Below are 15,296 nucleotides of genomic sequence, written 5' to 3'. Positions count from 1 at the left end.
GCGGGGGGTATGCTAGTTCTGAACGTCACATGCTAATGTAAAAAGCTGTTTTTTTTATATAAATATGAACTTGATTGAACAAAACATGCATGTATTGTATAACATAATGTCCTAGGTGTGTCATCTGATGAAGATCATCAAAGGTTAGTGCTGCATTTAGCTGTCTTCTGGGTTTTTGTGACATTATATGCTAGCTTGAAAAATGGGTGTCTGATTATTTCTGGCTTGGTACTCTGCTGACATAATCTAATGTTTTGCTTTCGCTGTAAAGCCTTTTTGAAATCGGACAGTGTGGTTAGATAAAGGAGAGTCTTGTCTTTAAAATGCTGTGAAATAGTCATATGTTTGAAAAATTGAAGTTTTTGTATTTTTGAGTAATTTGTAATTCGCGCCAAGCCTATCATTGGATATTGGAGCAGGTGTTCCGCTAGCGGAACGTCTAGATGTAAGAGGTTAACCTCTATGGGCTAGGGGGGACGCTTGCGTAAATTTAGAGTATGTTAGGACAGTACATTTACAAGAGTTGTGTGTAATGTTGTGCCAATTCAAAGACAGGCGTCACCAAAACCATAAAATCAGCTAAAATTATGCACTAACCTTTTACAATCTCCAACAGATGACACTCCTAGGACATTGTGTTAGACATTGCATGCATTTTTAGTTCTATCAAGTTCATATTTATATCCAAAAACAGCGTTTTACTGTGGCGTTGATGTTCAGGAAATCGTTTCCCTCCAATAACCGGCATTCAAGTCAGCACCACAAATTAAATAATTAAAATTAGAAAACATTGGTAAAATATTATATTGTCATTTAAAGAATTATAGATTTACATCTCTTGAACGCAATCAACTTGCCAGATTTAAAAATAACCTTACTGGGAAATCACACTTTGCAATAATCTGAGCACTGCGCCCAGAAAAATACGCGTTGCGATACAGACTAGCCGCCATGTTGGGGAGATCTAAAATCGAAAATACTATGTAAATAATCCATTACCTTTGATTCTCTTCATCAGATGTCACTTCCAGGTATCACAGGTCCATAACGAATGTAGTTTTGTTCAAAAAAGCTCATCATTTATGTCCAAAAATCTCCGTCTTGTTAGCACATGATCTAAGCCCGCCGGACTTCACTTCATGAACGAGGGGAAAAAATATATTTACGTTCGTTCAAACATGTCAAACGTTGTATAGCATAAATCATTAGGGCCTTTTTTAACCAGAACATGAATAATATTCAAGGTGGACGAATGCATTCTCTTTTATAACGTATTGGAACGAGGGTACCCAACATGAACTCGCGCGCCAGGTGTCTAATGGGCCATCATCGTTCCATGGCTCTTGTTCGGTCAGATCTCCCTCCAGAAGACTCAAAACACTTTGTAAAGGCTGGTGACATCTAGTGGAAGCAATAGGAAGTGCCAAAATATTCCTCAGCCCCTGTGTTTTTCAATGGCATAGGTTTAAAGGTAATACAACACATCAGGTATCCACTTCCTGTCAGAAAATGTCTCAGGGTTTTGCCTGCCAAATGAGTTCTGTTATACTCACAGACACCATTCAAACAGTTTTAGAAACTTTAGGGTGTTTTCTATCCATATATAATAAGTATATGCATATTCTAGTTACTGGGTAGGATTAGTAACCAGATTAAATCGGGTACATTTTTTTATCCAGCCGTGCAAATACTGCCCCCTAGCCCCAACAGGTTAAGAAGGAAGGAAATTCCACAAATGAACTTTTAATAAGGTACACCTGTTAATTGAAATGCATTCCAGGTGACTACGTCATGAAGCTGGTTGAGATAATGCCAAGAGTGTGCAAATCTGTCATCAAGGCAATGGGTGGCTACTTTGAATAATCTAAATATAAAATATATTTTGTTTAACACTATTTTGGTTACTACATTATTACGTATGTGTAATTTCATAGTATTGATGTCTTTACTACTATTCTACCATGTAGAAGAAAAAAAACTTGAATGAGTAGGTGTGTCCAAATTTTTGACTGGTACTGTACATGCTCATGCATACAGACATGAGCATCCCCCAATTCCCCCTGTACCATCATCACAATCACACATACACATTGCATACATGCACACATTAACCACACACAAACACCTTGGAAATGGTGTGTTTTCCAAAGGTGCCACTACATACATGATCTCTGTGCGTATTTCAACATATTGGCGTGCTGTGTGTGTGTCTGTGAGACGTGCTGTGAAAGGAAATGTGAAACATGCTTTGTCAGGCCTCAGCTCTCTCTGAAGAGCTTTCCCTTACTATCTTCATTACCACACGCACACACGTACAGACACACACACACAAACACAGCCTTTATTACCAAGCTGCACCAGTGGGGTTTATCCTCTGGCCTGTCATTATAAGCCCCATAGAGAGAGAGGGGAGAGCGGAGGGGAAGGTGAGAGTAGAAATAGAGGTCTTTCAGCACGTGAAGAGCCTTTCTGATTAATTTGGGCCGAGTTTGAGTGGCCGATCAGTGTTGACTGGTGCGTCAGTGTTTTAAAAAAAGCCTATGTTGTTTATATGGTGCCTTAAATCCCTTAACGTTCCATGTTAAGAAGAAAAAGCAAGGATTAGCTGTTCTCAATGGGCCTCCCTGGTCGAGTCGTTGAAGACACTTGGCTTATTGTCTTTGTTGCGTTATAAGGATATTTGAAATGGCTTTTGATAGTCTTGAAGTTCTTGACAAGGCCCACAAGCACATCTTGAGTGCTAGGTTAGACATAAAACAAGATGTCATTGGTGAAAAGACTCCATGCTGTGTGAGTAGCTTTATTTCATGTTTCTTTCACTACAACAGCACATTGTCCCCTTGTCCTCATCACAATTTGATGGGAATTGCAGTATGTTAACTCATTTTGATTCAAACATTTTATAGTTTTTTCCCTTCCCCGGTACAAAAGGTTGTTTTTAAAGCTGGAGTCTTTTAAATCAAAAAGCTGCAGTTGGCAAGGAAGTAAAGGAAAGTCATATATCCTGCTGGTAAATCAAATACCCATCTCTTAATAGTGTGAGGACATAAGCCAGGAGACACATTAGATCCTGCCTCATAAATATTCAGTCAGTTAACAGAGGAGGGAAGGTGTTTTAAAGTGTGATCAATCCAGGAGAGGCTGCGTCCCCCAGATCATCAGAGCGTTCCTCCATGTCTTCCTCACTACTCCCTGAAGGGAGATGAGTGACCTGTGTGAGAGTGAAGAAAGTGTGTCTGTGTATGTGCGAGCATGCGCATGTCTGTTTGTGCATGTGTGGCAGGACAGCCCCTCCGCAGCAGTAGCAGCGGCGACTTTGGAGAGAAAGAACTGTTGGAGATAAATGTTATATTGCAAAGTCCTCCTCTCAGATCATGGCGAGCGGAGAGATTAACGTTGGCCCAGGAGACCAGCCATGGAGGTCGAACAAAGCCATCTTCTCCTTGCCCAGAAATAATGCGAACAAATTAACAGTAGCGTTGTCCTTTAAAACCATGCATTTGGGCTTGGCATGAATTCTAGGCTAGACAACGGTCCACTGCCCATCATCTATGAAAAGCTGATGAAGGGCAATGGTAATAGAAAGCACTAAAGCATGGCAGTCTAAAGAGAGAGCCATATAAATCATTAAATGTGCCTGAACTCTAAGAAACCCAGAAACTTCAAACTTAACACTAGAGTTTAGGAAGCTATGAGATGTTTTAAAAAGGCCCCTTTTTAATCAGAATATTCAAAATTATCCAATGTAAATTTGAACATTTTCCAAAACTTATTCATGGATGGGATTTACCTAATAAAACAGCAAATCAGGATATTGGAGAGTGTCCATTTTATCTTCCAGGAGGGGGGAAAATGTGTAGGTGGGTATTTTCGGGGCAACCAGCCAAGGACAGAGAGAGAGAAAGAGGGAGAGAGAGACTGCAGGAGGAGTAGGATGAACTCTTGCCGCCACAGCTCTCACAAGCACATTATCACCTTCATCTTCCAACGCACAGGGGGGAGATTTATCGTAATGTGAGGGGAAAGATAATAACAATAAATCCTGTTTGGTCTATAGATCATTCACGCTCAGCGCAAAATGGATTAAAGGCATCTTCAGTCCACCTCCTAACGAGTCGAATGCACCTCGCCACTGTGGGAGTTAGGGCCTGGTGGAAGAATGTGTGCCCGTCGGAGGGATGACACATGAGATGAAGCGACATGCTGGGAGCCAAAGATGTCACGTCCCTCATTGTCACCTGGTGGCAGTGGTGTAAAGTCCTTAAGTCGTTTTTTGGGCTATCTGTACTTTACTATTTATATTTTGGACAACTTTTACTTTTACTCCACTACATTCCTAAAGAAAATAATGTAATTTTTACTCCATACATTTTCGTGACACCAAAAAGTACTCATTACATTTTGAATGCTCAGCAGGACAGGAAACTGATCCAATTATATTGTATATAAATATTTTAGAAATTACATTTACTTTTAAAACGTAAGTGCATTTAAAACCAAATACTTTTAGACTACTTTTACTCAAGTAATATTTTACAGGGTGACTCACTTTTACTTGAGTCATTTTCTATTAACACATAAAATGTGGTACTTACTCCGCAACTGCCTGGCGGAGAATAGTAATGGGTCTTAAATTTGACCTGAATTTAATAAGATAACAGTACATCCACTGTAATGGTCATACACCCAGGTGTTGGAGGATGTAGATGTGAAAAGCAATGTGTGCTTTGGATTTCCCCCTCGGCCCTGGTGTGCCACGACAGAGCCCACTCAAGCGCTGCAGGCTGCCAACACTCAAATCAGCCAGGCAGACAAGCGAGCGGGCCCCTGAGCATTTATGAGGCCCTTCTCTGACCCATTTCTGAGGCCCTTCTCCTCTCTACACCCCCCCACCCCGGCACGAGATCTCTGACAGGTAAACACGGCGGCCGACACTTCAGAAAACATATGTTTCTTTCTGCTGCACTTCACACAGCCCAGCTAGCCCAGTACACAGAGGAGTTACAGTACAGAGCTACTGAGGCGCGGCCACTTCACACAGCCCAGCTAGCCCAGTACACAGAGGAGTTACAGTACAGAGCTATTGAGCCGCGGCCACTTCACACAGCCCAGCTAGCCCAGTACACAGAGGAGTTACAGTACAGAGCTATTGAGCCGCGGCCACTTCACACAGCCCAGCTAGCCCAGTACACAGAGGAGTTACAGTACAGAGCTATTGAGCCGCGGCCACTTCACACAGTCCAGCTAGCCCAGTACACAGAGGAGTTACAGTACAGAGCTATTGAGCCGCGGCCACTTCACACAGCCCAGCTAGCCCAGTACACAGAGGAGTTACAGTACAGAGCTATTGAGCCGCGGCCACTTCACACAGCCCAGCTAGCCCAGTACACAGAGGAGTTACAGTACAGAGCTATTGAGCCGCGGCCACTTCACACAGCCCAGCTAGCCCAGTACACAGAGGAGTTACAGTACAGAGCTATTGAGCCGCGGCCAGCAGAACCTTTGTTCCACATCACCTCCACTCTGCCCCCGCTGTCTCCCCTCCCTCCTTCCTCACCCTTCCTTCTTCATCCTCTCTCTCTCCCTCCTGGTTGCCTCTGATATGATGAAAACAGGCAGCCTCTTCCACATCGATCTGGGCCACAGGTAGACACATACACACACACACACACACACACACACACACACACACACGTGCACAAACGCAAATGCCCAAGCAGCGTAATTTTCTATTGGTTCTGACTCTCGTCTCCGTGCACTCGGACATCTCGAACAGTGTTCGATCTTCAGCTCACATGAAACACACCACAATTGTGTGGTAGTTCGAACATGTCAAGCGGGGTTTGTTCTGATTCATGTAACTTAGGCTGAGGACCAACACCTTCTGGATGGAACACATTCTGTGTTGCATTAATAACAGAGCCTGAACCGAGTTGAGATACAGCACTGTGTAGCTTACTGTACAGAAAGATCTACCCCTTGTCAACACTGTTCTCAGGTCAGCTTCCACAGCCCAATCCAAAGTGACGGGGCAATCTGTAACTGGTCCGAGAGCGGTCGGCTCACAACCCAAGAAACGTCCTCTTCTTGTTTTTTTTGCCTGTTTGGGGATGTATTACAAACTCCTCTTCATGCGGACCGTATCGATTCCTGCGTGTTCCGTTCAGCCTCCATTCCGGCTCCATTCGGAGCTGACATCTTCCACAGTTTCCTCCAGGGGAGCTCTGTTCATTGACTTTGCCTTTGACAGTGATAATGTGTGGTGCAGCGTCTTCTCCACACATGCCTGATGAATGTCACAGTGAATGCCACCACCCGTAGCTGTACATTAGCGAGAAAGCGCTTTTTACATGGGACTGGATTAGCATAATGTGAACGGCTGCGGCTGGCTGTGGCGCATATCAGATAGTGTCTGTCAGCTGGAATTGGGTGCATTTCATCAGGCAAGAAGTGCTGTGGAAGCCTGCTGAGAGGGAGTGGGGCTTCTGAGGCAGGGGACCCAGGAGTGTGTGTGTGTGGGGGGCGGTGGGGGTGTGGTGGATACCTGCAGAGCCGGTGGCATGGAACCACTATAGCACATCATTTTCACCTAGCTAAATTGTTTACTGGTACAGAGAGCGATGGTGGCTGCCAACGGACCACACAAAGACACGTGCACACAAATGTGAGCACATAAACACACACGCACACACACAGAGGCACTTAGAGTAGCACAAACAAGCTTGAACACAGTCACAGCACCAACATACAAAAAGACAAAGGCCGAAGATTGGAGACAGACATTCATTGGCAGATTCACACTTCAGACACACTCCCAGACATATTCACCCTGCATAAACTTCAAAAGGTTTGAGAAGGCAGCAACTGTCCCACTGGACACAGACGTCAGTTCAACATCAAGTTTTGATTTACATTTGGTTGAGTTGTCAACTAATGGGAATTCAACGTGGAATCAACCCAAAAATATCACCCTGTCATTGAATAAAGATTAAACGTTGTGTGAAAAAAAAGAAATTCCCTTACATTGATGAGTTTTTGCAAGTCCAACGTCACACCCTGATCTGTTTCACCTGTCCTTGTGATTGTCTCCACCTCCTCCAGGTGTCACTTATTTTTCCCAGTGTATTTATCCCTGTGTTTCCTATCTCTCTGTGCCAGTTCGTCTTGTATGTTTTCAAGTCAACCAGCGTGTTTTTCCCGTGCTCCTGTTCTCTATTCTCTTTTTCTAGTCTTCCCAGTTTTGACGCATGCTTGTTTTTTCTGGACTCGGTACCCGCCTGCCTGACCCTTCTGCCTGCCCTGACATCGAGCCTGTCTGCCACTCTTTACCTCTTGGACTCAGAATCTGGTTTTGACCTTTGCCTGTCCATGACCATTCTCTTGCCTACTCCTTTTGGATTATATTAAACTACAAAGACTCTAACCATCTGCCTCCTTTGTCTGCATCTGGGTCTTGCCTTCTGCCCTTATATCCAATCAGTTTTCCAGACGGAGAACAAGAATGAGATGTTGAGTAAAGCAGTAGGTAATGAGAGGGAAAAAACAGGGGGAAATAGATAAGAGAGAGAGAGAGATTAAGAAATACAGACTCAATGGAGAGATAGAGAATTCAAAGAAAAGTAGAGAAAGAGAATAAGAGAGAGAGAAGGATTATAGAAATACAGAGAAAAAAACCTGCCAGAAAGGAATAGAGACTAAATTGAAGGCGAGAGAATTCAACAGAAAAAGAAGAAAGAGCGAAAGAACAGAAGAAAGAGAAAGATAAGGGAAAAAGAGAGAGGAGAAAGAGAAAGAAAAGGGAAAAAGAGTGAGGGGACACTAACAGTGTTTCATTTTCTCCAGATCATTGGTGCTTCCCCACTGTGTTGGCGCTGCCACATGCAGCTCCTTCATCATGTCTCTCACCTGGAGAACAGAGACTTCCCACGGCTGCTCATCTGCTCACCTCAATTACCACTCCCCATCAGAGCCCCACAGGAGCCATTGCACGCACACACACATGCACAAGCAAACAGTCACATACAGACACAGTTGCACACACACAAACACACAGAGACACACACAGACACACACACACACAGTCTCTCTCATACACACACACGCACGGGGTTGATGTGATTAGCAGTCACTTTATTAAATGAAGTGTGTCTTTCTTCTGCAAGCTCCATACGCTACCCACTGGGCCAATAATTACAACAACAAAAATGTCTCCCACCTACCCTATGCGCCCTGGTCAAAAGTAGTGCACTATAAAGGGAATAGGGTGCCATTTGGGATGCAAACGGAGAGTCTCGGATGAATCAGGAAGTGTGAACTTCAGAAGCCAAATGGGCAATAGAAGATGGTGGGGTGGACCTTATGGAGTCAGGTGGTGCACAGTGAACTCATTGATTCACTGTTGCAAGGAAAAATCAATTTGGTTCTCGTTTTCCACATTTTGGAAAAAGTGACTGTTCTCACTTGTGATGAATTCGATAACCTTCATTTAGATAATGGGAATATAGCTCCCATCATCAAAGTGGAAATAGCTGGTAATAGGAGCCCAATGTATACAGCACTGAAAGATGAGCAGTAGAAATCCACACACTATCCCACAAACTAGGAGTATAGCCTATCTACAGATTGTTAATTATTTTCTAGTCAGAAGGAACCCAGGAAGTCGCTAAGGCGCCAGCTAATGGGGACCTAAATAAAGATGAGCACATCGACATAATAGAACACCGACAGAAACACAACACAGACAAAGAAACCACATTGTTCCACTCACCAGCACACTTGGTCCGGGTGATGAGTGGAGGTCCCGGGGGTCCCGTGCCTCCCTCGCCTGGCCGGGTCAGCAGAACCTTGATCTCGTACTCCACGTCGGGGTCCAAATGCCAAAGCTTGTAGGTGGGGGCGTCCACGATGTGGGTCTCGGCCCAGTTGCCCGTGGTGGTGCGGTACTCCACCTCCTTCAGGATGATAGGGCCGTCCCCGATGATGGAGTTGGCGTTGGGCTTGATCCACAGGTAGGTGGCCCCCACCGCCAAGAGCTCCGGAGGGGCAATGGGTGTGGGGGGAGCTGAGGGGGCAGAGAGAGAGAGGACAATGGAGATTAGAATATAGGCTTAGGTCAGTGGTTCCCAAATGTATGTGGCTAAATGATTGAAGTCACTGGAATTTCCTGATGTTAATTTGGGATTGTGTGTGAGAACAATTATGGGAACCCCTGTGATAGATAATGGTGGTTTAAGGGAGCATGAATTGGTAGCATGATTTGGACAGTTATGAATGAGTGCCATGGAGCATGTGAACTGTGTCATAACAATGTATGTAAACTAGTTGTTATCAAACACTTTCACTTTCACAAAGTGAAATCAAAACCAAGCAGACTTGAGTGGTAACACTCTGCCAGAGGTAAATTGTATTGTAACTAAACTGAATGCCTGCGGGAGCATCGCATCTAATGAGGTGAAGTGCCTCACTCTTTCCCATATTCCCCTTCGCTGCATGCTACCCTGCTCTCCACTCAACCAGCGCAGCCTTGATACCATGTGACATTATCCACAAGAGACAGCACAGGGCTTCCAGTGCATTGAACGGCTCCGTATCTCTCCTTCCTTCCTCTCGACAGAGGGGAACGAGATAAGAAAGACAGACAGACAGACAGACAGACAGACAGACAGACAGACAGACAGACAGACAGACAGACAGACAGACAGACAGACAGACAGACAGACAGACAGACAGACAGACAGACAGACAGAAGAGGAGTAAAGCAGAGGAGTGGGTAGTAATCCTCGTCTGAGCATGGGAGACCACCCGTGAAGGTACCCAGCCATGCGTAGCAGCAGCGGACCCAGTCCCCCATTAGAGGGTGTTGCTCAGTGTGTGTTCCCATGTAATCAACTAAGCCAGATTACCAGGCCACATTTAGCTCCTCCATGGTTGGAAAGACTGCAGACTGTAGACAGAAACTGAAGAAGCTACAGATGCCTTGAGGTCATACTCAGGGAGAGTTTACTCTATGACTAAAGAGAAATTAGGTAATAGTTGACTTGTATGGTGTCCATATTAGGCCAGTCTCAGAAGGAGTTGCTAAGGCTGTCCTAATATGGACACCGTAGTACTGCAGGTTAAGAAAGTCCACGTAACGGTTTAGAACAAAGGCCAGGAATTTTGCCCTGACTATGTGACCCTGGGGGAAAACTGGGCCCAAGTTATAATGATGAAATGAACGTTAATACCACCGGTAGGGTGACATTGAGAGCATTCAAACGTCCTAAGTATGCTATCATCATGGGGTTTAAATCTGCTGTTCTAATCCATCATAAAGTTTTGGGGGAAAGTATTTTGTCAATCTTTGCCAGTTCCTTATGGAAGAATAATGGTCTGCTCTCTAAAGCAAAGTATTGTCTCTCAAACTTTTTCGGAGGGCCATTACAATATGCATTGTGCTTGCATTCTTGGGAGTAAATGCCTCATCTATCATTGGGCTCCTATTCATCTCAGGGACATGGTATCTCGGGAAGGTGCAGAATGATCATAAAGCATTGCTTTTCCTCCCTTCCATTAATAAAAGCGCACTACTTCATTTATTTTGGAACGTGCAAAGGCCTGTGTCAGCACAACCTATCAGCAGCATGTTCTCACCGCCACTCCTCATTGGCTGGGGCCATTTGAACTGTGCCGCGGCACCACCCAACAGAGAGATGCACAGATGTTTGAGTCTGAGTGATTTCTGGCACAGGGGGCAATTATGAAAATGTGCAGGTAAGTCATCATTACAAATGGTAGTGAACACGTGCTAACAAGGAACAGGTGATGCAATGTTTACAGTGTTGGTGAGAGCAAAGATTGCACACTGTGTCGTTTTGCATTGGTTGTGCATGGCGAATGTATCTGGTGTGATAAAAGTAGCCAGATAGGTACATGAATAAAAGGCAAAAATTCCCACTTAAGAGGACAAGAGAGAGGAAAGGGCCAAGTGACTGTTGTCGTCTACCACCACTGTTGTCCGGTGTTGCATCCTTGCATCCTCTCTGGGAGGTATCCGGCCAACTGTGGCCCTTATTGAAAGCTCTCCGCTAAATGGGTTTAACTTCCATTTTCTGGTTTTGATATTTTTGCAGCATGGGCAAACCCCACAACGGCTATCAGTGTGTGTTTTGGGTGCATTCAGGGGAAAAAGCAGGGGAGACCAGGGCCCTGTTTGCCCTTGTCTTTATCACCTGGCACTCTGCGGGGACTTTTTGGTAACACGGTCATAAACATGTCATAATAATAAAAGCTGACATAACTTGTCATAACCTGTCATAATACGGTCATAACACTGTCATGACCCATATATTTACACCTGTTGTGACATATATTGCATTATTTTAAAGCTGGTTATGACATCGTTTTTTCCCCGCCAAGAAGTTTCCTTTTTGTTTGAAATGTTGTCTCTTAAAACCTTTGTTTTGTTGTAATGAAAAGTATATTACATAAACATACTGTTGACACGGAGGTTATGGTGTAATGGAATGTTTTGCCTTGTGTGGTAGGTTTTTACACTCTTATGTAGGTGTCATAACCAGCCATGAATAACTACTGTGGTAGGTTTTGTGGGTTTTGGCACTCTTATGTAGGTGTCATAACCAGCCATGAATAACTACTGTGGTAGGTTTTGTGGGTTTTTGCACTCTTATGTAGATGTCATAACCAGCCATGAATAACTACTGTGGTAGGTTTTGTGGGTTTTGGCACTCTTATGTAGGTGTCATAACCAGCCATGAATAACTACTGTGGTAGGTTTTGTGGGTTTTTGCACTCTTATGTAGATGTCATAACCAGCCATGAATAACTACTGTGGTAGGTTTTGTGGGTTTTGGCACTCTTATGTAGATGTCATAACCAGCCATGAATAACTACTGTGGTAGGTTTTGTGGGTTTTGGCACTCTTATGTAGGTGTCATAACCAGCCATGAATAACTACTGTGGTAGGTTTTGTGGGTTTTGGCACTCTTATGTAGGTGTCATAACCAGCCATGAATAACTACTGTGGTAGGTTTTGGCACTCTTATGTAGGTGTCATAACCAGCCATAAAAGAAAACAATTATGTCACAACAGGTCTATATATATATATATATATATATATATATATATGTGTCATGACAGTGTTATCACCATATTATAACTTGTCATAATATAATATATCCATAGCCAGATAACGTGTTATGACGATGGGTGTTAAAGTGTTACTGAGTTGGTAAATTGGGGATATTCCGTAAAGCTTTAACAATCTCACGGTATCAGATCAAGCCCCAGTTGGCACAGGAAGGAAGATAGAGGTAAAAGGGGAGGAAAACATATACCAGAAAAGGGGAATTGGTAGCTGTGAGACAACAATGACCTAAATCAGTTTTTCCCCTTGCACTTGCAAAAAAAGAAGAGAGTGATCAAGAAAACTGAGGAGACGCACCCTGAAACATCATTAGACTACCAGCTTCCCAGTATCATTATCACCACAAGCCTGTTTTCAGCTCTCTGAATTCTGTGGAGGCACACTGATAGACCCCACTGCTTTCATGTGCAGCGCACTGAAGGGAGCGCCTCGCCACCCAGGAGTGGGCCCTCAGAGTGCTCTGCTGATTAAATCAATTTATTTCATGATTTTTCCAGGGACTGTCTTCCTCCATCTTTAATGAGAGCTGATAACAGCTTGAGGATCTGAGAGGGGGTAATTTAAGGTAGTGTAACAACACGCCACCAGGAATTATACTATCTCTGGTATATCTCTCTAATAGCAGCATGTTCTGAATTGGTATCGTAGTATACCTTGAGCCCCACTTTTTGAATGTGCTGGAATCAGCATTAGATAGGATATACATTGTTATTTATATTGGTAGTGCTATGATTTGACCTTTGTGGAGGAAACATGGAGTCTTATCTGCATTATAAGGTGATTGGATATGTATTTGGGGGAACGGATTGTATTGTATTCAGTATATGCTCCCCTCGGCTAATGCATTTGTTGCCTGTGATGTTCCTTTCCAGGGCATGCCCACAAAGAATGCTTTAATCAAAAGGGAGGCAACACAAAGGCCAGGTGGAAAAATATATCTGAGTGAGGTTGTACAATGATATAGTGAGAGAGAGCAAGAGAAAGTAGAGAAAAAAACATCCACGTGCATTCAAAAGGAGTGAGGTCCAGGTAAAGAGGCAATGACATGCGTTTCCCAGGGGGGGATGTCTCCCCCACAGGAACCATGGGAATGAATCCTCCATTCCCACTGCTCAAAGGAAACACACCGCTGTGGACACCTGACCTGCAATCCCAACTCCACAAACACACACGTGTGCACGCACAGATTCACATTCACACTGTAGTATCCCTTGATCATGTTTAGTATTTACTATAACATTTTGTAGTATACTGTAGAATACTACAGTATTATCCACAAAAAAACACTGTAGTAAATACTACTGTAATGTCTGCATAAACACTGCAGTTCGCAAAAACACTACAGTTTAACTTTAGTAATATTCAGTCTCTCTACCTCCCTCTCTCATGATATCATTGTATAACCTCACTCAAATATATTTCCCCCCCTGGCCTTCGTGTTGCCTTGCCTTTTGATTAAAGCAAGGTCTTGTAAGTAAGCATTTCATGGTAAGGTCTACACTTGTATTCAGCGCATGTGACAAATCTACATGCCAAATATACACTGTATGCAGTATTGTGTTCCCTACAGGTTATAGAAAACAGTAGAGGATCTGTTCAGATTCCAGTCCTAACCACCCACAGGTTATGGAAAATGTGTCCACTAGAAAAATCTAGCTAGCTCAGCCAGCCAATGGCTAGGTCTTCAGAAGCTGGACAGAAGGCTTCTGCCATTCAACTGTATTAGAGCAGAATTTTGGAGTGACAGCGGAATGAACCAATCACCTTTTGACTTGCAATGGGTGGGACCATTTAAAAAAAAAGTGATGGGTCTAGGCCTTCTCGAAGAGTGCAAGAGGTAATGAATTCATAACACAGAATAACAAAGCTGATAAACAGCCAATACAGTAGGTGGTGGCAATACACTAATCGGTTGTAGTCTTCCATAAAACTTTGAAGAAGAAGAAAGAGAGATATCGGAAGAGGAAATAATCAGTAGTTTTCAACGTGAACGCTAGTAACGTTAGCTAACGTGTGTTGTAGTAGTGTAGCAATGTTAGCTAGCTTGTGTTGTAGTAGTGTGGCAATGTTAGCTAGCGTGTGTTGTAGTAGTGTAGCAATGTTAGCTAGCTTGTGTTGTAGTAGTGTAGCAATGTTAGCTAGCTTGTGTTGTAGTAGTGTGGCAATGTTAGCTAGCGTGTGTTGTAGTAGTGTGGCAATGTTAGCTAGCGTGTGTTGAGGTAATGTGACAATGGCGATGGCGGTTGCAGCAGCTGTTTTCAACTTCAAGGTGAATGATGTTGCTAATTTGTTAGCATTACCCTTTTCAAGATTAACTTTCAAACTTTGTTTACAAATGATCATAATCTGGTGAGTGACACTGTTTTTTGTTGCAGCGTTTTGCTATCTCTTTGAAAATAATGACTGTGAAACACTGTTGCATTTCAACTTTAGATCAACGATTTGTGTGATGAACATTATAAAGTATATTTGCATTAGGAAGTAATATCTGGTTTGTTAATTTCATTTTGGACACGAAATGGTTGTGCTTTTGTATTGGTATGATTTCATGGAGCCTACTGGCGTGAATGTGCTGCTTATTCTTTAACATTATTTGATGCTGTGTGTGACTGCTGTCGCCTGTCTATCAACCGTGTCTGTGTTTGACCAAAATTCTCTCTCCTTCAGCGCCATGGAGTGCACAGGTATTACAGTCACAGTCCTTTCAGCACCATGAGCCTGTCACCTTTGATGTGACACTGTTGTTGTTGCTATTGGTGATAGTGTGATAGTTGTGTTGGCTACCATAAATTGTGTAAACGGTGCAATATTGTATGCTGTGTGTCTGTCATGTTGTATCCATGCCGGTTCTGTCTCTGTGTGTGTGGCAGCCCGAAGCATGGCCAGGCCTGTTTGATTCATTCATGTCATCAAAAGAACTAGAATGGTCCGAATACAGAGGATATAATGTCGGGCACATTAACTGATGCTATGTTTTCTGTTATTTTCTTGATTTTTTTGTTTGATACAACGTATTGGAAGATTTTTGGTCCCGCTAAAGGCCTAGGTCCTATAGTCACTATTCTCCACTGAATACTACAATGTATTACAGTCCGCAAAAACACTACTGTAATTACTATAGTATAGTAATTATTGGCAGGTAGCCTAACT

The 15,296-nt window shown here is 43.4% G+C and overlaps 1 protein-coding gene across 4 annotated transcripts in view; it reads right to left on the bottom strand.

The window, feature by feature from the left end:
- The window catches only part of LOC106582631 (receptor-type tyrosine-protein phosphatase T), a 593,162-nt gene that overhangs the window by 354,794 nt on the left and 223,072 nt on the right, over nt 1-15,296 (bottom strand). For all 4 annotated transcript variants that reach the window (XM_082967335.1, XM_045705246.2, XM_082967334.1 and 1 more), the window contains one exon: nt 8,768-9,061. In XM_082967335.1, the coding sequence (XP_082823461.1) occupies nt 8,768-9,061 (294 nt within the window). The remainder of the gene's footprint in view (nt 1-8,767; nt 9,062-15,296) is intronic.

Source organism: Salmo salar, chromosome 22 (assembly GCF_965601325.2).
Source record: "Salmo salar chromosome 22, fSalSal1, whole genome shotgun sequence".
NCBI classification, from domain to species: Eukaryota; Metazoa; Chordata; class Actinopteri; order Salmoniformes; family Salmonidae; genus Salmo; species Salmo salar.
The sequence above is the reverse complement of the archived record's forward strand: the minus strand, read 5'-3'. Positions and strand labels throughout refer to the sequence as shown.